Source organism: Poecile atricapillus, chromosome 17 (assembly GCF_030490865.1).
Source record: "Poecile atricapillus isolate bPoeAtr1 chromosome 17, bPoeAtr1.hap1, whole genome shotgun sequence".
Taxonomy (NCBI): Eukaryota; Metazoa; Chordata; class Aves; order Passeriformes; family Paridae; genus Poecile; species Poecile atricapillus.
The window spans coordinates 1,437,127-1,462,882 of record NC_081265.1 but is presented as its reverse complement, the minus strand read 5'-3'; the positions used below and the strand labels follow the sequence as shown (position 1 = coordinate 1,462,882).

Here is a 25,756-nt window from a genome sequence, read left to right as displayed (position 1 = left end):
TGGAATCCCGGGAATCCCAGGAAACGGGCACAGGGAGCCCAGGATGCCATCCCAGCCCTCCTGCCTGGGAGCCAGGTGGCTTTTCCTGCCTGTGGACACCCGGAGTGGCGGCAGGTGACAATCCCAGGGGCTGTTTGCTGGGGAGCAGCAGGGACAGCCCCATTCCAGCCTGGGAACTGCCCAGCTCTGGGCTCTGGAGCTGGCAGTGGGAAAACAGGGATCAGTCCATGCAGGAACAGCCATCCCCTGTGTCCAGGGGAATCAAGGCAAAGCCACTTCCCATCCCTGCCGGAGCCCCTCCTGTGCCCTGAGCTGCTGATTCCAGCAGGATTTGCCACTCATCAGGCACTGGAATACCTTGGAATACCTTGGAACACCTTGGCACCACTGGAAATGCAGGAAAAGCCCCGGTCACAAGGCAGAAATCACCCGGAGGTGCCGCTGTCCCCTGTCCCCCAGGCTGAGGGACTTCAGTCCTGCTCCGGGGACAGGGCAGGGATGGATCCACAGATCCCTTTCCCTCCTCACCTCCGGGAATTCACATGGATTGTGACATTTCCTGCCAAGGAATTGTGCAGATGTTGGATTCCTGGTGGGAACCTCGCATGGGCTCCTTGAGGAACTCAGGAAAAGTCTGGGGAGTGCAGGGACACCTCCCTGTGCCCACAGGGACCCACACAAGGAATGCCGAGCACGGGAGCAACACCCCGGGGTGAGGCAGGACAAATCCTCCCATCCACGGCATTCCCAATTCCTGCACTCGGCTTTCCAGTGAATTTGGTCCTGGCCCCACACGAGCAGGGATGAGCCAGAGCCAGAGCATCACCTGCAGGGATGAAATCCATCCCACGCCTCAGCAGTGTGGAAAATTCAAGGAAAAAACCATTGGAAAGAGGCGCAGGCATGGAGACGACATTCCCTCACTGCTCCAGGCCACAAGGATTTAGGAACCATGGGAATGATGAGGGGAAAAGAGTTCCGGAACAAAGCTGACTTGTTTGCATGAGCACAGCCGATTTTCCTGGGAAAACAGCCTGGAAACCACTGGAGAAGCTGTGCAGGGATACGGGAGCGGAGCTTTGGAGAGCTGGGATCTGCCGGGCTCATCCCGCAGCCGTTCCAGCCAGCCCCGGCATTCCCAGAGCCGTCGGAAAGGCAGAAAACGATCCTGTCCTGATGTCAGGCTCTTGGCAAGCGCCCTCCCCACCCCCCGACAGGCGCATCCTGTTCGGATCCGGCTTGGGAATTCCAGGAACATCTGCAACCTCCCTCGCCCCAGCTGCGTGTCCGTACCTGCAGCGCATCCCACAAATCCCATATCCCATCCCACATCCCACACCCAGCGCGGCTGGAAAAGGCAGCGGAGCCTCCCCAGCACCGCTGCGGCTCCCGCAGGAGCCGGAATGTTCCGTCCCCAGCAAATCCCCTCCGGGAAGTGAATAAATTGGGAATGTCAAAGGCAGCGTTCCGTGGAACGCCTGGAGGGGCGGGAGAGGAGGAGCGCACGGGGATGTGTGAGCAGCGCATTCCCAAATCCCGAGGGAAATCAGGAGAAGCAGGAGCAGCACCGCGATCCTGACAAGGGCCAGGCAGGGAGGATCCAGCTGGGAATGCGGGGCTGGGATGGGCACAGCTCGGAGCGGAGGATTTGGGAAAGGGAGCCTGTAAAACACCGCTAATCCCCCCTGAGCGCTCAGCAGCCACAGCAGGAGGCTCTGCCGGCGTTCCAGCAGAAATCTGGGAAGCGACAGCTCCTGCTGTCCTATCCTGGCGCTCTGCAAGGTGGGAAAAGCTCTCCCTCGGAGCAGGACAATTCCCATTCCACCCCTGCCATGGGCAGGGACACCTTCCACTACCCCAGGCTGGCCTTGGACATTCCAGGGATGGGATATCCACGATTTCCTCATTGCCACAACCGCTGGCAGGGATGAGCTGCGGTGCCGAGGAGCATCGGGGCCGTCCCAGACATCATCCCCACCCTCATCCTCATCCCACGGACACGGAGCAGAACCAGGGATGGGCACGGAGAGCTGGATCTGGTGCCCAGGGGATCCAAAGGAAGGTTTGGACACCGTGGGGAACGAGGCCTTTCCTCGCCGAGCTCATTTGGCTGCTGCAGGGAAATGGAACTGAGGGAATGGGAGATGAGGGCAGCCGATGGGATGCACATCCCTGTTCCCGGCTCTCCCCGGCCACCTCTGCGCCTCAGGGGGAAAATTCCCGTTCCTGCAGCCCAGGAATGAGCTGGAGAGAGGAAAACAAAAGGGACGCTCTGTGGAGAAGCTGAATTAATTCAATTCCATGCTGAAGGAAATTTGTCCCCCTCGCCAGAGGGAAAACAAAACGGAGCAAGCAGGGAGGGGAGGGATTGAGCTCCACTCGGAATTCCAGGGGCAAATCCCCCCCTGGGCACTGCCAGAGCAGCACTCCAAGGGCGCCGTGTCCTGCCCCAGCTCTCCCAGTTGGGATGCCAGGGCTCAGGGAATGAAAGGGAAGAGAAACTCGGCTGAATTGCGGGGCTGCAGCCAGGCCCTGCTCGCCCAGGATTATCCAGAACAGCTCCAGGCTCCTCCACAGCGGATCCAGCCGCTCCGAACAGCCCTGGATGGAGCAGGCTCCGGGAGGGAGAGGAGGAGGAAAACGAGGATCGGCGTGTCCTGGCTTTGGGATTGGGATGAGTCTGGAGGAGCGCAGAGCGCTCGGTGCCGTCCTCCCAAAGCATCGATCCCAGCCTGCATCCCGCTCCTGCTGGTCCCCAGGGAATGGGGGGATCCAGGGGTCCCTGGCAGCTCCTGGGCTCTGTCCCTGCGGGGCCGGGGGTCCCTGCCAGCCCCAGAGCCTGTCCCACCGCAAAGGGAAGGCAAAAAGCATCTCCCAGCTGTTTTATTTTCCAGTGGGAAAGCTGAGAGCCAGCCCAGAGCCACCCCGTGGTGCTCCAAGAGGCTCTCCCTGATTCCTGCATCCATAGAATCTCTGCTGGTTTATTCCCTTTGGGGAAATCCATCCTTTCCCTGGATGGGGCGTTTTTGGAAGAGGCCACAGAGCTCCTGCTCCTCCTCCAGCGCCAAGGACAGCCTCCAGCAGCACCCACACCCCTTCCTCACATTCCAAATCCGCCAGATTCAACCTTCAGGAAAAACCCCAACCTTCAGGGAGGCAGAGGGAGCAGCGCACCGTAAACCAGCAGCACCAAACCCTGACAGAACTGCCTTTTGTGGAAACACAGAATGGTTTGGGATGGGAGAGACCTCAAAGCTCACCCAGTGCCACCCCCTGCCGTGGTTCCACTGCCCCAGCTCGCTCCAAGCCCCGTCCAACCTGGCCTTGGGCACTTCCAGGGATGAAGCAGCCCCGACCTGTCTGGCATGGAGGGTTAAACCTGGCTTAAACGCTTGGTGGAGGGTGAGGCAAGGCCCCAGGGATGAGCAGCAGCTCGAGGTGGGCACATCTGGGGCCACCATGACCCCACAGGGCTGTCCCTGCTCCCCCCAGGCCCAGCAGGGATCAGCACATTATTATCATTATTATTATTATTATTATTATTATTATTATTATTATTATTATTATTATTATTATTATTATTATTATTATTAGCATCACACTTATTAATCAGCATATTATTATTATTATTATTATCAGCACACTTATTTTGGGATAAAGGATCCCAAATCCTCACCCACCCCACAGCCCCTTCCCAAAGCTCCTCCTCTTCCCCTCCTCTGCTGTGCCAGCCCCTCGAGGTGCTCCCAGCAAGCGCGGGGGCTTCAGGATCCCCCCGGATCCAAGGAAAAGGAAGGAAAGGTTAAAAAAGCAGAGAAAGCCACGGCAGCTCCATCCAACAGCAACAGCGTTTGGCAACAGGGTTTGGAAAAATTCATAATTCTGCAGAATTTCAGCAGTGGGGAAGAGGATGGGGGGAAAGGCAGCCTGGAAATTCAGAAATGTCTTGAAATCCTCTCCCCAACCCCAAGCAAGGCTGGGAAATAAGGAGCACCACAACACAGCACATTGCTGATGGCTTTTCCATTAAAGCCACGCTCTAAACCCCCCTCCTTGTATCCCATCCTTTGCTTGCAGCAGGCCCCACTTCTTTTCCTTTTATTTTTTTTTTATTTTTTTTTATTATCCCTCCCCTCCTCTCCCTCCTTTTTAATAATAATAATAATAAAATAAAATAAAAAAAAAATAAAAAAAGAAAAAGTTATATGACTTTAATTAAATGCACTTATTAAAGGGTGAGCTATGTGCAGAGGCTGGGTTTGTGCTGCAGGCACATTTTCCAGGGAGCTGCCGAGTGTCTGCATCCGCCCGCCCCGGGCCCTTTTTAATGCCCAAATAAATCCCCACCTGAGGTGCTGACAGCTTTTTATGCACTGAGGCAGCCAAGAAAGTAAACACAGGGGCAAAGTTTTAACCTCTTGCAGGCACAGAAACTCCTCCCAGCTGGGCCAGGCTCAGGTGGGAAGGACCAGAAGAAAAAGTGTCCCCCCAGTGTCCCCCAGTGTCCCCCAGTGTCCCCCCAGTGTCCCCCCAGTGTCCCCCCTGTGTCCCCCCAGTGTCCCCCAGTGTCCCCCCAGTGTCCCCCCAGTGTCCCCCAGTGTCCCCCAGTGTCCCCAGGGCTCAGCTGGGATGGGGCTGAGCCATTCCAGCCTCTCCCAGCCTTGTCAGCTGCCAGGAGCAGTAAATAATTGTAATTAAATGTGAGGAAAGCCCCAGGGCCGCGGAGATGCCGCGAGGGATGGAGCAGCTCTGCGGACTGGGAGAGTTGGGAATGTTCACCTGGAGATGGGAAAGCTCCAGGGAGAGCTCAGAGCCCCTTCCAGGGCCTGAAGGGAGTTTAGGAAAACCAGGGAAAGCAGAGCCATGGAACAGCTGGAGAGCCAGGGCTGTGCCACAGGGACACAGGGAATGGCTTCCCACTGCCAGGACAGGGAGAGGGGGGACACTGGGGAGCAATTCCTGCCTGGAAGGGTGGGCAGGCCCTGGAATGGAATTCCCAGAGAAGCTGTGGCTGCTCCTGGATCCCTGGGAGTGTCCCAGGCCAGGTTGGAGCAGCCTGGAGCAGTGGGAGGTGTCCTGCCATGGCAGGGGGATGGATCCACGGCCTGGATGGGATTTAAGGTCCTTTCCAAGCCAAACCATTCCATAATTCCGTGATAGCAGGAAAGCTGTTCCTGTCCCAGCTGGAATGCAACGCTGGGGAGGTGTCAAGTGATGGAAAACATCCTCTCCCTGTGGGAACCTCCCAGCACCAGCCCCAGGGGCTGCAGCTCCCGGGATGCCAGGATCCACAGCATCTCCACAATATCCAGGATTTGCATCCCTGTTTCCAAAGCCAAGCCCGGGCTTTGCATATTGTCAGTGAGGGAGGAAAGATGGGGCAGATAATGGGCAAACTCCAAACAAATCCAGGAAGGAAAGGAGAAAAAAATTAAAAATAAAAAGGAACCAAAGCCCCAGAGGTGCTGCTTTTTCCCTGGGCAAAACGTGGCATTCCCCTTTCCCAGAGCTGCAGCAGGAGCTCCACCGGAGCTGCCACGCTTTGGAAACAGCAACTCTGAATTCCAAAGGTGTCCAATTCCCAACCTCCCAGCGCAATTAACAGCCACTAATTAACTCCGTGTGCTCGGGGCCTGCCAAAGCCCGGCTGGGCTGCTCAGAGCTGCCAAAGGCAGCACCTCCCAAAGCCGGGAGCACCGGGAAGCTCCTCCCGGGGATCCCAGGATGCTGCAGCCACCTCCTGCTCCAAGAGACCAAAGATTCCAGCCCCAAGAGCAGCATCCCGGCCTCCTGGATGAGGAATTCCCTGCCAAAATAAAGGATTCCCACAGGGAGCTGGAGGCTCTGGGATGGGCAGAGCCGTTTGCCCTCCTGGAGCCTCAGCCTCTGCTCCAAAACCCTCGGGAAAATCTGGGATCCTTTGGAGAACACCGAGAGTCCAATGTGAGTCCCGGGATATTCCGGGATGCTCCGACACCTCCCGTCCCAGCCAGGAGCAGAAAGCAGCGGGATGCTCCATCCTGCCAGGAGCGAGGCTTTGCGCTGCTGTTTTTAATAAGTTTTTTGCTGGAATTTGCAGCAGCCCAGCCCGGCCTTCAGTGGGTCACTGGGGCAGCGCGTGGCAGGGCCGGGCTCCAGCAGAAACTTTCCTCTTGTCTGGAAAAATTACGGCCTCGGCCGCTGCTCCCACATCTGACAAGACGCCGCATGCTCCGCTAATCCTCGCCGGAGATTAACTCTGGATTTAGAATTCCTGCCTCTCGGTGTGGCAATTAGGAGAGCAGGCGGTGGGCTGGGGTTTTTTCCCTGTCTCTAAGCTCTTGGCAAGGAGAGAACTTGCTCTGAGCTGGCTGGGAAGGGTCGAGGTGGATCTCGTGTTGCTTCTCCTCTCGGAGGTGAACCCTGGAGCTGGGGGGATGTCCTGTGTCACATCCTGGGATGTCACATCCAGCCCCTGGGATGTCACATCCAGCCCCTGGGATGTCCTGTGTCACATCCTGGGATGTCACATCCAGCCCCTGGGATGTCCTGTGTCACATCCTGGGATGTCACATCCAGCCCCTGGGATGTCCTGTGTCCCATCCAGCCCCTGGGATGTCCTGTGTCACATCCTGGGATGTCCCATCCAGCCCCTGGGATATCACATCCAGCCCCTGGGATGTCCTGTGTCCCTTCCAGCCCCTGGGATGTCACATCCAGCCCCTGGGATGTCCTGTGTCACATCCAGCCCCTGGGATGTCCCTTCCAGACCCTGGGATGTCACATCCAGCCTGTGGGATGTCACATCCAGCCTGTGGGATGTCACATCCAGCCCCTGGGATGTCCCATGTCCTGTCCCTAACCCTGCTCTGGTGGCACCCAGACAGCCAAAGGTGCTGCTGGCTCATGGGGACAGGAAAGGAGAAGCTGTCCCAGTCCTGGGAGAAGATTTGGGATGGGTTTGCTGCCAACAGCTCCTCACCAAAATCTGCTCCTCCTCTTCCTCTGCCTCAGGAGCCCCCAGAGTGACACATTTCACCCCAAAATGGCTGGGATCCAACAGGGGATCCAGCAGGGACACGGAAGGGATCAGCTGCTCCAAGGCCCACAGTTACAAAACAGGAACAATTCAACCTGAATGAGACTTAATAGCGAGGAAATCATTCCAAAAACATGAGGACATGATTTTTATGGAAGCCCCAGCCTGGTCCCGTGCAGATCCCAATCCCAGGGGATTGGACACTCCAGGGCAGCTGTTCCCACTCCACAGGCACAGAGTGACTCCGGAGCAGCTCATGGGAAACTCAGGAAAGGATTCCCTGAACAGAGCAAAGACAACTCCTCCAGGACTCTGAGGAAAAGGAAAAAAATAGGGAGAAAAAATGGGGAAAAAAAAAGGTATCGAGTGCCTGGAGCTGTCAGAAAGATTTCTGCAGCTTTGGCAAGACAGACACAACTAATTTAGCGCAGCCTGGCTGAGGAATATTAAGGAATATTAAGCTGTCAGTCTGGATGATAGGAATTTAATCACTGGGAGCAGATCAAAGCTCGGCAGCACCATCGGTGGTGGGCTGGACACAGGGATCTGAGAGCTGGGATGTGCAGGAAAAGCCTGTCCAGAGGGAACAGCCCCTCCTGGCATGGCACTGCCACAGGGATTGTCATTCCAGAGGGAACAGCCCCTCCTGGCATGGCACTGCCACAGGGATTGTCATTCCAGAGGGAACAGCCCCTCCTGGCATGGCACTGCCACAGGGATTGTCATTCCAGGATGCTGGAGCACTTCAGGCTGGCCCCAAGGATGGGAATTCCATGGATGAGCCGTCGGAATTCCTGTGGGGAAGGCTCAGGAGGGCCCTGGATCACAACAGAAATCCCTTCCCTGGGGTGTTCCAGCCTTTGGCCACTCCAGATGTTTTTCCTGGGGTTTGTCAGGCACTGGCTCCGGGCTGGGAAATGGAATTCCCATGGGATCTGCCCACATCTGGGCCTGGGAAAACCCAGCCCTTGCTCCTGGAGGGACAAACCCCTCTGGTGCTGGATCAGCCCAATCCCTCCCAGTGCAGACAATTCCTGGGAGCCTCAGCCTCCGCTCCCAAGGCCTCGGGAAACGCCGGGATCCTCTGGAAAACCCTGCAGAGCACCAAGAGTGGGATGCACCTTGTGAGTCCCTTCCAAACCGGAATATTCTGGGATATTCTGGGATATTCCAACACCTCCCATCCCAGCCACAAGTGGAAAGCAGCAGGATGCTGGATCCTGCTGGGAACAACGCTCTGCACTGCTATTTTTAATCACTTTTTTGGGAATTTGCAGCAGCTCCGGCGGCCACCTGGAGCTTCCCAATTAAGCAGCGCAGCCCTCCCCGATCAGGGAGCCCGGTTACATAAACCTAATTAGCAGGGCTCCACTTCCAGCCCGGCTGCTGGCTCTGCTAATCCGGGATTTGTCCTGAGGAGCCGAAGGGAGCCGGCAGTGCCAGCCAGGCCCCTCACGTGTCCCCAGGAATGAGGTGAGCTCGCAGCACTCGGGGGCCTTAATCCTCTCAAACAGCCCCAGACGGGATCCAGAGCTGCGCAAAAAAAAAAATAAAAAACAAACAGGGAAAACATCCTAAAATCTGCTGGAGAAAGGGCAGGATTAGGCTGGAGCAAAGCTGGGTCCTGCAGCGCTGACCTGGCTCCAAGAGGAACTTTTTGGGGTGGGGGAGAGGCTGCAGCTGCTCTGCTGGACCCCAAAAGCTGCAGCAGCTCTGTGGCATCCCCCAAAGTCCTTCCCGAGGGTTGGAAAGGGAAATTCCTGCACTGCCAAGTTGAGAGTTCTGGGTTGAGCTAATCTTAATTAGGGATCTCCGGGTTAACCCCACATCAACTGCAGGATTCCCCAAGCACTGGAGGATGGCACCGGCTCCTGGTAATTGGATCACTCCTCAAGCTTTGAAAATCGGGATTATTCCAAAGGAAATCAATCCCCAGATTTGACCACAGAGAAAATTCGGATTCTGCTCCTTTTCCTTTTTCCTTCCTGGCTTTTCAGACTTCAGGGCTGTGTTATCAAACTCGATTTACAAACAGAAACCTGCAAAGCTGCTTAATAAAAAAGAAAAACGAGTCAGCCGACACCAAAAATCTCCAATTTTAAGCAAAACCGCGGCCTTGGAGCCAGGAGAGGTCCCAGCTCCAGCTCCTCTGGCCAAGCCCTTCCAGAGGGAGCAGAGCAGGGCCCGGCTGGGATGGATTTCAGGGAGCACCCGCTCGGGATTTTCCTGCTCCCGCTCCTGTCCTCAGCCAAGAGGAGCAGATTGTTCCCTGGATTGTGGGGAGGTGAGGCCAGGACAGCACCCAGAGCTCTGGCAGCAACGTTCCCCCTGCAGCAATTTGAATTTATAACCCGCTCATGGCAGCCTGGAGAAAGGCAGGAACTGGGCTCCTAATCCCTGAAATTAAAGGCGATCCAGAAATCACAATTTGGGAGTTCTCTTCCTCCTGAGCTTCCCACAGACAACTGCAGCCTTGCCAAAGGCGGCTTTCCCACACAGCCTTAAACAAGGATTAAATCCCACACTGACACACGGCTTCATCATCCCAGAGGATCCCAAAAATCCCTTTGGCAAAGGGAACTCCCCCCACTGGAGCTGGGAACGCCGGGGATTCCCACCCTCACTTGGATCTTTGCTTAGGAGCGGGTCCCTAGGGCTGGCCCTGCTTCCAGGGTGATGTTCCCAAGGTCAGAGCAGAGCCAGGAGCGCCTGGAGCAGCCCCGGGGACAGGGAAGGGACCAATTTCCCCCCTCCCTTCACCTTCCCTCAGGTGAGTCCTTATCAAGCACCCCCAGGTGAGCCCTTATCAGCCCGCGGCACCACAAAGGGCCATAAAGGGCCGGGAGGTGACAGCTGTGCTCCAGGTGTGCTCCAGGTGTGCCCCAGGTGGGGAGGGGCCCTTTCATCTCGCCTCAAACCTGGCCCAGACTGGGGGAAAACTCAGCAGGGTGGGCTTTGGGGCCTCTGGAGACCTTGGGAATTTTTTATTCCCTGGCATCCATCCCTTGGGAGCAAGAGGAACCGGGCTGCCCCATCCCGAGGGATTTCGGGATGACATTCCAGCAACGGCACCATTCCCAGAGGAAAGATGTGGCCGTGGGGACAGGAAAATCCAGGGAAAAACACAGCGAGTGGAACCTTTTCCCAAATTCCCCGAGGGCAGGGCACAGGAGGGGTTTGAACGGGAGGGATTTGAGGCACAGCCGGGCACATCCCAAGGGCAGAGGTCGCTCCTCGTTTTTCCCTTTCAAGCTCCGGCCGTGGCCGGGGCAGAGCGGTGCCAGCCCCGGCCGATGTCCCCGCAGGTGTCACCGCGGCCCGGGGGACCTGTCCTGCCCGGCCAGGGGCTGGTCCTGTCCTTGGGCTGGCAGCAAACACGTCCTTATCGCCCGGCCCTTATCTCCTGGGCAAACAGCGGGGTCGCGCCGTGCCCGGCCCGGACAGTGTTTCATTACCCCGGTGTTTAATTACCCCGGTGTTTCATTACCCCGATGTTCCATTACCCCGATGTTTAATTACCCCAGTGTTTAATTACCCCGATGTTTCATTACCCCGACCCTCGTGGGAAGGGGCAGCCAGGGGTAGGTGGGAACTGCAGGGGAATTCCACAACGGGAGAGGAAACAGAGCTGGAAAAGCAGCGGGTAAACATCCTGGGAATGTCCCTGGGATCTGCTCAGCCAGCAGGGAAGGCTCAGAGAATATCCCAAATTCCAGCCTGGGAATGTCCAGGGATCTGCTCAGCCAGCAGGGAAGGCTCAGAGCGTATCCCAAAATCCAGCTGGGAATGTGCAGGGATCTGCTCAGCCCCCCACAGGGAAGGCTCAGAGAATATCCCAAAATCCAGCCTGGGAATGTCCAGGGATCTGCTCAGCCCCCCACAGGGAAGGCTCAGAGAATATCCCAAAATCCAGCTGGGAATGTCCCAGGGATCTGCTCAGCCAGCAGGGAAGGCTCAGAGAATATCCCAAAATCCAGCTGGGAATGTCCAGGGATCTGCTCAGCTCCCAGCAGGGAAGGCTCAGAGAATATCCCAAAATCCAGCCTGGGAATGTCCAGGGATCTGCTCAGCCCCCCACAGGGAAGGCTCAGAGAATATCCCAAAATCCAGCCTGGGAATGTCCAGGGATCTGCTCAGCCAGCAGGGAAGGCTCAGAGCGTATCCCAAAATCCAGCCTGGGAATGTCCAGGGATCTGCTCAGCCAGCAGGGAAGGCTCAGAGCATATCCCAAAATCCAGCCTGGGAATGTCCAGGGATCTGCTCAGCCAGCAGGGAAGGCTCAGAGCGTATCCCAAAATCCAGCCTGGGAATGTCCAGGGATCTGCTCAGCCAGCAGGGAAGGCTCAGAGAATATCCCAAAATCCAGCTGGGAATGTCCAGGGATCTGCTCAGCCAGCAGGAAGGGCTCACATCGTGTCCCCAAATGCCCCAATCCCAGGATGTTTCCCCTCTGTTGTGTGAGGAGTTCCCTTCTCCTGGGAGTTGGGAATTCCCAGCTGGAGCAGGGACTGCTTCTACACCAACTTGATGGATGCAGGAATATCCAGCGCCGGATCCCCAAAACCTTCCCCACCCTTGGCGGGGTTGGGTGATCCCCTAAAGCCTCTCCCGGCTTTTCCTGCACCCCGGGAAGGGCACGGGGAGGGTTCAGCCCCAGCAGAGCCCCCTCGGCGCTGTCCGGAGGGCTCTGGGACCCCTGGCCCAGCAGCTCCATCCCGGCGCATTCCCGAGGCTGCATCCCAGAGCCAGGAATGCGCCGGGAGCACATCAGGGAAGGTGTTAAAGAGCCGGGCACTTGTTTATAACCCGCCGGGAAGCGGCGATTCCCTCTTAATCCTCTGCGAGCGCCGCTTTACGAGCCGGGGCTCCCGCGGAGCTGCACAAACACCTGGCCAGGAAAACCTGGAGCACAAAATTCCCAATCCTCACCTGGAGCACAAAATTCCCAATCCTCACCACATCCCGAGCCGCTGTGGGATCAGACTGGAGGCGATCGGCTCAAAACTAAACAGAGGAGCTTTGGAATTTGGAGACAGACAGGTCTAGGAACACCCTTGGGATTTGGAGACTGCCGGGTTTAGGAACATCCAGAGGACTTTTGGGATTTGGGATTTGGCATTTGGAAAAGGGGCATTTCCCCATGGAAAAGGGGCATTTCCCCATGGAAAATGGGCATTTCCCCACAGAATTCAAACCTGGAGAGAGGAGCTGAGCAACAGCTCCAAGAGAACAAGAAATGCCTCCCCCAAATCCCCCAAATCCCCCAAATCCCGAGCTGCTCCTTCCCCTCCTGGATGCGTTCCCACCCTGCTCTCCACCTGCCCAGGGATTTGCCTGAAATTTGTTTTCCAGGATTTGTTTATCACCCCCAGCCCGTGGCTCCTCCCAGGTCCCTCTGGATCAGGAAATCAAAAATAAAATAAATAAAATATGGGAATAGAGGAAGAAGCTGGAGCTTCAATTTTAAAACTGTAATTTGAAAGTTAAAATTAATTTTCCTGTTTAAAATAACGATAAATTGGAATAAAAATAATGACGACTATGATATTATTTGTTATAATCAATAATAATGATATATTAATAAATATACAATCCTAAAATATTATGATTATATATTAATATTATATTATTTATAATAATATAGTGTATTGATATTTGTAATAATAAAATCATGGTGAATACATTAATGTTGTAACAGAACTATTAATAGATTATTTATTGTATTATTATAATTTTATTATATTATAATAAATGATTACTAGAATAGGTATTGTATTATTGTAATTCTATTATAATAGAACTATTAATAGAATAGTCCTGGACTAATGGAGACGGAAGGAGGAGATCTCCCTGTGTGGGATAAATTCCACCCCAGACCCATCCTTTGCACCCTTTATTCCTTTGGAGCGTTCCCAAATCCGATCCCGCCCTTTCCTCATGGAAAAGAGAATCCCTCTGCAGCCGGACCGGGCCAGGCTCCTTCCCAAGGGCAGGAAAAGCCGGGAAGAGAAGGAACTGCAGCAGAGCCGGGCACGGAAAACCCTGAGAGCCTCGGGACACCAAAACTTCCAAGGGAAAAGCTCCAAGGGATCGTGGAACGGTTGGGCTTCCAAGGAACCTCAGGGATCACCCAGTTCCAAGCCCCTGCCACGCATTTGGTGGCCAAAATCCACCAGCAACCCGGGAAAAAGGACGGGAAACAAAGGAAAAGGGAGAGGGAGGGAGGGGGAAGGTGAAGGGGCCGGACAGGAGGGGATGGAAGCAGGGAGAAGGATTTGCTCCGGAGCCTGTTCCTGAAACTCGCAGCCCCCGTGCCAGGCACTCCCGAATACTAATCAGAGCTGAAAAAATATCCAACAATTAGGAAGGAAAGTCTCCTGGCAGGGTTTCTCCTGGAGACGTCGGGCTGGTTTTGTTTATGAGCGGGAGGAAGTGGGAACCGCTCCTGTTTGTTCTGCGGGAGAAAAGAGAAAGCTCCAGTGTTTTAATTTCTCCGCTGAAAAACCCTGGAGATTTGGCCTGAGACGGAGCAGAGAGGCTGATCCAGATTCACCCGCAGCCTTTTGTTACAAGAAAATATTTGAGTCGTTTTTTTTCCACCCCCCCTCCCTCCCCTTCTGCGTGGGCAAAGAAAGGGGCAGTGGATACAAAGCCGGCACTTTTTGTTCCCAGAAAATATCAATGAAAAGAGCATTCCAGAGGCCAAGGGCACAGCTCAGCTCCCAGGGCACGGGAGATGTCCTGGCTGGGCAGATGCACCCCAGGAAGGGCAGAAATATCACCTCAAAAACTCCTTTTTGTTAGAAAGGCAGGTGAGCAACAGTCGGGCTTCGATTTAAAAGCTTAAATTAAGTTAAATTCAAAGTCGAAATTGAGTTTTTAACCAGATTTTTGCCTCCCGGGGATGCACAGGAGGCTGGGAGGGGACAAGGTCAAGCAAACTTCTTTTACTCGGAGGTGAAACTCGCGGCTCCTGGGGTGCAAAATCCCTGGATGAACATTTCCCTCTGGTTTTCACATGGCAGGGCCTGCAGCAGCACCTCGGCAAATGAAATAAATCGGGTTTAGAGCGGGCTGTAAGAGCAGGAGGAGGAGCTGGGACAGTTCCTGGGGGAGGAAAAGCAGATCCCAGGACAAATCCCAGCATCCCAGAGGGGACGCGCGGAGCAGGGGGAGAACCGAGCTCGGGCTGGCCCCGGGGCTCTCAGGAACATTTCAAAGCTCTTCCCCCACAGGGAGCAGCCTGGGGATGGACAAACCGTGCCATTCCCGGCTGAAAACTTCCCAAAATCCCGGCTTTTCGGAGCAAACCCCAAATGCCTTCACCATGGAAACCCAGCCCGGGGCTGGTATCGCCTCTGGAATTCGCCCTTGGCTGCGGCTCGGGAGGAGCCCGGACAGGGAAACCTTTCAGCTCGGGAAGTGCCAGCCCAGGAGTCTGGGACTGCTCGGGAAGCGCTCCCAGAGCAGCCAAAGACGCGGGATTATCCCGCAATAATTCACCCGTTCCCAGCCAGAGCCGGCTCCCGACCCCGGGGCAAGGAGGGGAAAGCAAAAGGGAACGGGAGAGGCAGAGCAGGAGCTTCCCAAGCTTTTCTTTGGGAGAACGGAGCCATCCCATGAGGAGCACAGCTCCGGGAATGCTGGGGACATCCCGAGGCAATCCTCACCCTCTGTGCGCACTCCCCAAATTCCCAGCTCACGGATCCGCATTCCAGACACAGTTCAAGCTTTCCCAAGCGCCTAAAGGCAGATCCATGGAAGTGACATTTGTCACCTCAGATCCGCTCCCTCCTCATCCTCTCCCCTCATTCCCTCGGCACTCTGCTCCCGGAGAGCCAGACTGGGCTTCTCCAGGTTCATGGAATATCCAGAGCTGGAAGCGACGCACAGGGATCGAGTCCAGCTCCCGAATAACTCCCTGGGTTTGGGGTCTGAGCTTCCATGGGCATCCCGGGAGGTCGGGAATTGCCCTTCCCTGGGAGCAGCACCCACTGCGGGATGGGAACCACCAGAGGAGCAGGAGCAGGGATGGAGCAGGGATGGAGCAGGGATGGAGCAGGGATGGATTGAGCAGGGGATGGAGCAGGGATGGAGCTGGGATGGAGTAGGGATGGAGCAGGGATGGAGCAGGGATGGAGCTGGGATGGAGTAGGGATGGAGCAGGGATGGAGCTGGGATGGATGGAGCAGGGGATGGAGCAGGGATGGAGCAGGGATGGAGAGGGGATGGAGCTGGGATGGAGCAGGGATGGAGCAGGGATGGAGCTGAGATGGAGCAGGGATGGAGCAGGGATGGAGCAGGGATGGATTGAGCAGGGGATGGAGCAGGGATGGAGAGGGGATGGAGCTGGGATGGAGCAGGGATGGAGCAGGGATGGAGCTGAGATGGAGCAGGGATGGAGCAGGGATGGAGAGGGGATGGAGCAGGGATGGAGCAGGGATGGAGCAGGGATGGAGCAGAGATGGAGCTGGGATGGAGAGGGGATGGAGGCGGGGTGGAGCAGGGATGGAGCAGGGATGGAGCAGGGGATGGAGCTGGGATGGAGCAGGGATGGAGCAGGGATGGAGCAGGGATGGAGCAGGGATGGAGCTGGGATGGAGCAGGGATGGAGCAGGGATGGAGCAGGGATGGAGCAGGGATGGATTGAGCAGGGGATGGAGCAGGGATGGCTCCTGGGGATGGATGCAGGAATGGAACGGGCATGGAGCGGGGCACGGAGGCAGCACCGGGAGAGGGAATGCCTTGGAAAGGGAATGGCTCGGAACGGGAATGCCGCGGAGCTCCGCTGCCATCCAGCGGCCGCGGGCCGCTGCTCCAGCAGCGCCCGAGGGTTCTCTGGGAGCCGCTGTCACCTCCCGTGCCACCTCCGAGGCAGCGAACCGCTCCCGGGTGGGCTTTTCCCCGATATCCCACCCGGGATGGAGCAGCCCTGCCGTGTTTAACTGCTGCTCCCAAAGAGCTTGGTCTCTCCATGGGTTTTTACAGCTTTTTCCAGCTTTTTCAACTCAAAGAGCTGCTCTGGAGCCAGGCTGGGAAAGCCGGGAATGTTCAACCTCCGGGGAAAGTTTAAAACCCTCCTTCCAGTGCCTGAAAAAGCTCCAGAGGAGCTGACGAGGGGATTTGGAGAAGGGATGGAGCGACAGGACACAGGGAATGGCCTCCCACTGCCGAGGGCAGGGAGAGATGGGATATTGGGAAGGAATCCTTGGCTGCCCCATCCCTGGAAGTGTCCCAGGCCAGGTTGGACGGGGCTTGGAGCACACTGGGATAAAGGTGGCCCTGCTCATGGCAGGGATGGCACGGGACGGGCTTTAAGATCGCATCCCATCCCATCCCATCCCATCCCATCCCATCCCATCCCATCCCATCCCATCCCATCCCATCCCATCCCATCCCATCCCATCCCATCCCATCCCATCCCATCCCATCCCATCCCATCCCATCCCATCCCATCCCATCCCATCCCATATCCCAGAGAATCCCAGAGAATCCCAGAGAATCCCAGAGAATCCCAGAGAATCCCGGGGCCCCGCGCGCCCCCTGCGGGCCCCGCCGGGCACTGCAGGCGCTGCCGCTGCTGCCGCCAGGGGTCAGCGAGAGCCCGCTGGAATCCTCTGGAAACCCTCTGGAAACCCTCTGGAATCCCTCTGGAATCCCTCTGGAATCCCTCTGGAATCCCTCTGGAATCCCTCTGGAATCTCTCTGGAATCTCTCTGGAATCCCTCTGGAAACCCTCTGGAATCTCTCTGGAAACCCTCTGGAAACCCTCTGGAATCCCCCTGGAATCTCCCACCCGGGATGTGCTTCCAAGCCTCCCCCACCGGGATCCAGCATCTCGCTCCTGGGATGTGCTCCCGACCCCCGGCGGCTCCCGATCCATGGGAAATTGCCCTTCCCAGGGGAATCCGTGCCCCTGGGGATGGGCGGTGGCGGCGGATCCGCAGCGCTGTGGGAAGGGCCGGACTCCGCAGCCTTTGAGGGCTTTTCCAGCCGGGATGACTCCCCCATCCCATGGGATGCCGCAGGGGTTGAGTCCCTACATTTTTTTGCACGTTGGTTCCCCTGAGACCAAATCTCCGGTGCCCGCAGCAGCCCTGGGCTCCCCTGGAGCTTCCCTCAGGGCCAGCTCCTGCTCTGGAGCGCCTGGGGCACCCCCGAGGAGCTGCCACTGCCAAAGTGCCCGGGACAAGGAAGATTCCACAGCCAGGGTTTGGGAAGGGGTTGGAAGGGATCCCGATAAAGCCGGCCTGCAGCTCCAGGTGAGGATCTGCGGCTGGATCCATCCTCCCCGCAGGACTGCAGGGACAGCTCGGACAGGACCCTGCTCTCTGTGTCCCTGATCACGGCAGGGTTGGGACGAGATCAACTCTGAGATTCCAAATCCAAACCATTCCAGGAAGAAGCTCAGCACCGGGACAGGACTCAACCACCACGAGCACCAAGATCTGCACCACACACCCAGAAACCACAGGACATCCCTGAGAAAAGGGGGAAAAAACCCAAAGCAAACCCCAAAATCAGCCCAGCCCCACATCACAGGGGCTGTTTCCCAGCAGGGCAGCGATCAAATCTCTGCCCCAACTCAGCCCAAGGAGCTCAGCTGGAAAATGTGGAACTACAGAGAGGTCATGGGCACAAATCTCATCCCTCCTCCTCCTCCTCCTCCCTGCGCTCCAGAGGCAGGGGAGCACAGGGAGACTCCTGTTGGAAAGGGATGAGGTCCATTTGTGGGATCATCAAGGGAAAAACGCAGTCCCTGGGATCATCAGGGGGAAACCACAATCCATGGGATCATCAAAACCACAATCCCCAGGGATTGGGAAGCGTCTGGGCTGCACCAGCACCACCCAGAACTGGCAGAGAGGAAAATGAAACTCCCCAGCTCCGTTCCAGCAGGTGCAGGACTGAAATCAAGAGCTGATCCAGCCACTCCGAGCTCCAGCTCTGCCTCTGCCCCCTCTGGGGAGCGCCAGACCCTCCTGGATTTGTGGTCAACAGCAGCTCATTCCCCACCCAAGACATCCCATCCCATTCCATCCTCCTCCTCCTCACAGGCTGCACAGCCCCAATCCCCCAGCTGTTCCCAGCAGCTCCTCCTGTCCCGTGTCACACCCAGATGACAAAGTCCCCCTGAAATCCCAAATCTGGCGTCGTTTTCTCGCAGGAAATTTGGGATTCTCCATCCCAAGGAGGTTCACAGGCTGGAGGGAGCCTTTCAGCTCCTCCCTTGGAGCCACCAGGAGCCCCTCAGGATGTCCCCAGTGCCCCTGACAAGGCTCCCCCTGCAGCCACCTCCGGCTCAGGAGAGTGGAAAACCATCAGGATTCCCCTCCTGAGGGAAAGAAAGGAAAACCTCCCTGGAATCTGCAGCCTTTAACCTTTTATCCATTACTCAGCAATAAAACTCCAGGAAGAAAACTCCTGTTGGGGATTTCAAGCTGGGACAGCACGAAAAATTTCATTTTGATTGAATTGATTTGATTTTGATTCAATTTGATTTGATTAAATTAATTTGATTAAAGCAGCCAGTCCAGCTGTCAGAACAAACCTGTCTGTTCCCTCATCCCCTCACAGCAGCTCCCTGCATTGGGCATTTTTTTTCCCCAAGACAGGGAAAATATCATTTTCCAAGAAGTCCGAGGTGCTTTTAAGGAAAAAAAAATAAAGGAAAAATACATTTTCTTGACTCACCTTGGAGCAGCAGGATTTGTCCTCCAGGAGTGCATGGGATCCTTCCTCCTCCAGAGCCAGGATTCAGGAGCAGCACAGAAAAAGAAGGAATTGTAGCCTCTAAGTGCTGCTTTCCCACATCTGTCCCTCGGGAGATTCCCTGGGACGGAGCCAGTCCCAGCAGGAAGGTGCCAGAAGCTGTAAATCCGCGGGATTTGGGAGGAGCAGGTGCCTGCAGCCCCCCGGCCGTGCAGACGGGAGGGAGCGTCCAAATCCCAGCCGAGGCTCAGGGCTCGGGGTCCCGGTGCAGAGGAGACATCCAGGGACAAATCCTGCCTTGGGAGCCGTTCCCTGGCCGAGGGGACGAGTGCCAGCCCTGGGCACGGCCTGGTGTCCTCAGCGCCGGCACGAGGAGATTCCAGCAGCTCCCGCGGCCGGTGGAATTCCTTCCCTCCAGGAACAGCAAAACCTGTGGGGAAACCGAGGTCAGGATGAGGGGCTGGAGTGACCTCGGCACCACCTTGTGTGCAGACCTTGTTCTCCTCGGGGCACCTGGGCAGGGATCCCCAAATTCAGCACCCAGATTTAGGGAGCGAGAGGGATCTTCCCAGCAACTGCTGAGCAGAGGAACCGGCCTGGACAATTCCTGACTCGGGACTGCTCCCACCGGCTCCTGGAACACGGGATCCCAGTTTCCTTCCGTCATCCATCCATCCATCATCCATCATCCATCATCCATCCATCCATCCATCCATCCATCATCCATCATCCATCCATCCATCATCCATCATCCATCATCCATCCATCCATCCATCCATCCATCCATCATCCATCCATCATCCATCATCCATCCATCCATCATCCATCCATCATCCATCCATCCATCCATCCATCCATCATCCATCATCCATCATCCATCCATCATCCATCCATCCATCATCCATCCATCCATCCATCCATCATCCATCATCCATCCATCATCCATCCATCCATCATCCAACATCCATCCATCCATCCATCCATCCATCCATCATCCATCATCCATCATCCATCCATCATCCATCATCCATCCATCATCCATCATCCATCATCCATCCATCATCCATCCATCCATCCATCCATCCATCATCCATCATCCATCCATCCATCCATCCATCATCCATCCATCATCCATCATCCATCCATCCATCCATCCATCATCCATCCATCATCCATCATCCATCCATCCATCCATCCATCATCCATCCATCATCCATCATCCATCCATCCATCCATCCATCCATCATCCATCATCCATCCATCATCCATCATCCATCATCCATCCATCATCCATCCATCCATCCATCCATCCATCATCCATCCATCATCCATCATCCATCCATCCATCCATCCATCATCCATCCATCATCCATCATCCATCCATCCATCCATCCATCCATCATCCATCATCCATCCATCATCCATCATCCATCATCCATCCATCCATCCATGACACAGACCCCAGCACCGATTCCTCGCAGGGAGCAGCACACAGCAGACAGAACTCACAGAGCTGACAATTCCCAAGCTCAATTCCCACCGGGAAACCGGAGCTGAGCCCTCCGAGGGTCTCAGCGGCGCTGCCGAGGACGTGGCCGGACACATCCTCATCCCTGGTGACAGCCCCAGCCCAGGAGCGGCTCCTCCCCACGGCAGCGGGGACACCCAGCAGCTTTTGGGGGCGTTTTGGAGCCTTTTCCGTGTGCCACGTCCCCTCAGAGCCCCTCACGTGGCCACCCGGGCTCGCAGCAGCCCCACTCGGGCTCGTTAGGGCACCGCCGCCGCCGGCACAAAGTCCGTATTTGTTTCCCCGCAGGGGTGGAAAGAAAGGGGGTTTTGTGTTTTTCTTCCTCTGCTCTTTGCAGGCTGCGGGGAGTTTATTTGACACTCCAGCACTCTTTGTGAGCTGAGTGGCCCAGGATAAATGCTGCCCTTAAGAGTTACTTGGCGTTAGACAGAGGGACCCTCTTCAGAGGAGAATGGGGGCTTGTTGGGATGGGGTGGGAGGGGGCGCGGGGAGGGGGCCTCGAGGAGAGCCCTCATAGAAGGGTCTCTGTCCTGGCCTCACAATGGAGTGAATTCTTCAAGATACCGGGAGCTGAAAGGAAGGAAGGAACTTTCCTCCTTTGAAAAAGGATTTTCAGGAACAATTGAAGAAGCCATAAAAAGGGGAGCATTATTCCCCATCCGGGCCGCTGGGCTGGGAAGCTTCTCCCTCCCTCCCCCTCCGAGCCCTGGGCTGGGCACATCCCACAGATCCCACTGGGACCAGCGGAGGGGTGGGATGAGGGTCCTGGTCCTTGTCCTCCCCCCACAGCCAGAGCCACCTTTTCCTGCCTCGAGCTCCTTCTGCCTGGGCAGGAAAAAGGAATTATCCCAGGAACCGGGGATTAAATCCCCCCAGACTGCACCAGGGCTGCGGGAACTGCTGTCCCCAGCGCCCATCCCTGCGGCCAGAGGATGGAATTTCCATGGAAAACAGCTGGAGAGGGCCCTGCCAGGTGTGCAGCTCCTCCTGTCCTGCTCTCGGGGAGTTCACTGAGCCCTCGGTCTCACCCAGCCCAGGAAGAGTTCAGCTCCCGATCCCAGCCCCGATCCCATTCCAGGAAGAGTTCAGCTCCAGTCCCAATCCCAGCCTGGGAAGGGTTCAGCTCCAGCTCCAGCCCTGATCCCAGCCCAGGAAGAGTTCAGCCCCAGCCCCAATCCCAGCCTGGGGAGAGTTCAGCTCCCGATCCCAGTCCCATTCCCAGCCCAGGAAAGGTTCAGCTCCAGCTCCAGTCCCAATCCCAGCCCCCTGCAGGGGATGGATTCAGCTCCAGCCCCTCCCAGGGACCACCGGGGGATCCCCCCAGCCCCACAGGACCCCAAAGGGATCCCTGCTGCTCCCCAGGACATTCCTCATCCCTCATCCCTCATCCCTCATCCCTCATCCCTCATCCCTCATCCCTCATCCCTCATCCCTCATCCCTCATCCCTCATCCCTCATCCCTCATCCCTCATCCCTCATCCCTCATCCCTCATCCCTCATTCCCTCTGCCCTTCCCATCGCTCAGGAAATGCTGGAACAAGTCTTGAAAGCCTTTAAGGACTTATTTTAAAAAACAGCAAAAAAAAGCTCTTCATTTTGTTTTGGTTTTTTTTTTTTTTTTTTTTAAGTCTCCAATAATTATCAGCTTTATCTTTTTATTTCAAAAGAAATTTATGGGGAAAAAAAAAAAAAAACCCAAACAAAAATCTTTGAGTAATTTTGTTTTGCTATTGAAAGCCAAATGAATTTTCAATCCTCTTGAAAGTTGTATGTCACAGATGTAAGGCTGACATGTCATAATTAACATTAAGATATAAATATTAAATATTAATAATAACTATTTAATATTAAATATTAAACAATTTATTATATTCGTTATAATAGGGTCAAATATATTAAATTATTCATGTTATTTATAATTAATAATTTATACTTAGCTATTATTTAAGTAATAGCTATATAATATATTTACTCATATATATAAGATTATGGTATATCAATAATATTTATCAGTAATAATATGATATTCTATACATTTATAATATATTAATTTATTATTTATTATATCAATATAATTTATATCTATAATATCAATATTAGAATATTTAATATATTTTATTTATAATAGTAATATTTATTACTGTTTAAAATATTACTTATAATATAATTTTATTCCCGATATTAATATTATTTATAGTATTAATACTATATATTTTATATAACGATAAATTTTATAATTATATATAAAATATATACATTATAAGGTGTATATTATAAAAATAATAGAATATTAATATTATTTCAATTGCTTTTCTGCCACACATTTTCATTACTTTTGAAGACCATGAAACAACACCAATTTATTTTATTTGGAATAAAGCTGGAGCTCATCCCAACACCCCCAGCAGGGCAGGAGCTGCTCCCAGGGTCTGGAATTGCAGCTGGAATTCCTGGAATTCCCAGATCCCTGCAGGGGGACAGGGCAGGGACAGTGAGGATGGACAGAGGGACAGTGAGGATGGACAGAGGGACAGTGAGGATGGACAGGTGGACAGTGAGGATGGACAGGGGGACAGTGAGGATGGACAGGACAGTGAGGATGGACAGTGAGGATGGACAGGGGGACAGTGAGGATGGACAGTGAGGATGGACAGTGAGGATGGACAGTGAGGATGGACAGAGGGACAGTGAGGATGGACAGGGGGACAGTGAGGATGGACAGGTGGACAGTGAGGATGGACAGGGGGACAGTGAGGATGGACAGGGGGACAGTGAGGATGGACAGGGGGACAGTGAGGATGGACAGGACAGTGAGGATGGACAGGGACAGTGAGGATGGACAGGGACAGTGAGGATGGACAGGGGGAGAGTGAGGATGGACAGGGGGACAGTGAGGATGGACAGGGACAGTGAGGATGGACAGGGACAGTGAGGATGGACAGGGGGACAGTGAGGATGGACAGGGACAGTGAGGATGGACAGGGACAGTGAGGATGGACAGGGGGAGAGTGAGGATGGACAGGGGGACAGTGAGGATGGACAGGGACAGTGAGGATGGACAGGGGGACAGTGAGGATGGACAGGGACAGTGAGGATGGACAGAGGGACAGTGAGGATGGACAGTGAGGATGGACAGAGGGACAGTGAGGATGGACAGTGAGGATGGACAGAGGGACAGTGAGGATGGACAGTGAGGATGGACAGGGGGACAGTGAGGATGGACAGAGGGACAGTGAGGATGGACAGTGAGGATGGACAGGGGGACAGTGAGGATGGACAGAGGGACAGTGAGGATGGACAGGGGGACAGTGAGGATGGACAGTGAGGATGGACAGGGGGACAGTGAGGATGGACAGAGGGACAGTGAGGATGGACAGGGGGACAGTGAGGATGGACAGGGGGACAGTGAGGATGGACAGAGGGACAGTGAGGATGGACAGAGGGACAATGAGGATGGACAGGGCCGGTGCCACAGGAGTTCCCTGAGTGCTGCCCCTCCTCTCCCAGCTGCACCTCCAGCCCACCCCTCCAAAATCGCGTCTTTGCTCTTCCAGACTTCGGAAGAACTTCCAGAAATCCTCGGGTTTTGGGCTGGGAGCGCAGTTTAAAGGAGCTGAAACCTGTTTTACCCTCCTGCCAATCCACATCCCACAGCAAAACACAAACAAACACCGAGAGCTTCAGTCAACCACAGCATTCAGACCAGAAAAACCTCAGATTCGCGGATCTAAAGCTGTCGGTTTGGGTTTGGATCCCTGCGGGCTCCGCTGGCAGCAGGGACAGCCCGGGCTGGGGACAAGGTGACACCGAGCCACAAACCTCAGCCAGGTCCCAGCAAAGCTCGAGCCCGCCTTAGGCTGAGCTTTACCCCCCGGCTCCTTCCAGAGAGCTCTCGAGGTTTTCCTGCAGCCCTGATCCCCTGCCAGGGAGAAAAAGCAGGAATAAAACCCCAGGGGAATCGGCTTGAGCAGGCGACGTTTGCTCCCGATACAAAACCCATTCCGAGGTCTTTTCATTTATTTTATTTTATTTTTTTCTCCTCCTCGGGAAAGCTGCACAACCACCCAGGGATCAAACACATTCATTTAAAGGCTTAGGTTTTAACCCTCAAAAAAACCTCTGTGGTTTGGCAGAAGGAGCAGCCAATTGAATTTGGGGGGGAAAAAAATAAAATGTTCCTTTCAGAGGGCACGGCAGCAGCACAAGCGCGGGGCCGAGAGCTTCGCACCTCATCAGCTCCGGGGGGAGAAAATCCCAGCCAGGAGGGAGCCGAGGTGAGAACAAACCCTGCCCGCCCTCAGTGCGCTTTTCCAGAGCAGGAAAGCGCTTCCTGCGGCTCCAGCGCTGCGGGAGAGAGGGGGAAGCTCCAAAATCCGGCTGGGAGCAGGAGAGACCCCGGAGATCCCGGAGATCCCGGGACCCTGGTGCTGCTTCCCTCGGGGAGGAGCGGAGTCTCTCAAGGAGACGATCAAAGCCTTTCCACGCCGCCTTTACACCAACACCGGGCACTTTTTAACCCCCTCGTTCCCGTTTTTCCACCTTTCCCGCTGGAATCAGCCCGGCTGAGCCCTTTGGAAAGCGGAGCCTCGGTCACCGGCAGAGCCCAGCGCTCTCCTCGCCCTCCCTTTTGTTGCTCTGCGTTTCTGTTCCAAGTTAAAGAACCCCCAAATCCCCCAGGAATCCTCTCTGTGATCCCCCCTCTGTCCCGGGGAGGGGCCGGGTGTGGCCCAAAACTTTTGATCTGGGAATATTTAAGGCGCTCTGATCATTCCCTATCCAGGAGAACTCCCAGATGGAGGAGCTGGAGTCCAAACCCGTCCAAATCCGAGCCAGCTGCTGCTAAAAACCGCCAGGGAGAAGGGATGCTGCCGGATTGAATCTATTTAAACCAGGCAGGACGGGAATGGGAAAAAAAATGTCCAGCCTTGGAAGAGCCAGGTCAGAGCCGGGAGCTTCCAGATGTCCCAGATCCCACAAAAAGTCGGGTCCCGACATTCCCCGAGGCCTCTCTGCACCTGTGACCCTGAGCCCAGCTCAGGCAGGTGCAGGGGAGGTGGCACCTGAGCTGAGAGACCCCCGAGCCCCCCAAAATCCCCTTGAACCCCGAGCTGCCCCTCAAACGCTGCAGGTTAAATCCACCTTTCCCAGGACATCCCTCATTTTCCAGCCTTTAGGGCTGAATCCACCTTTCCCAGGACATTCCTCATTTTCCAGCCTTTAAAGCTGAATCCACCTTTCCCAGGACATTCCTCATTTTCCAGCCTTTAGGGCTGAATCCACCTTTCCCAGGACATTCCTCATTTTCCAGCCTTTAGGGCTGAATCCACCTTTCCCAGGACATTCCTCATTTTCCAGCCTTTAAAGCTGAATCCACCTTTCCCAGGACATTCCTCATTTTCCAGCCTTTAGGGCTGAATCCAGCAAATCCCAGCACAGCCATTCCAGAGGGATCTGGGGGATCCCTCAGCCAAGGGGAGCAGCCCCAGCTCAGCACCTCC

The 25,756-nt window shown here is 55.2% G+C and overlaps 1 protein-coding gene across 1 annotated transcript in view; it reads right to left on the bottom strand.

The window, feature by feature from the left end:
• LOC131585970 (uncharacterized) overlaps positions 1 to 25,756 on the bottom strand; it is a 40,958-nt gene that overhangs the window by 11,673 nt on the left and 3,529 nt on the right. The window contains exon 3 of the mRNA XM_058852663.1: positions 18,713 to 19,160. Within this exon, the coding sequence (XP_058708646.1) occupies positions 18,713 to 19,160 (448 nt within the window). The remainder of the gene's footprint in view (positions 1 to 18,712; positions 19,161 to 25,756) is intronic.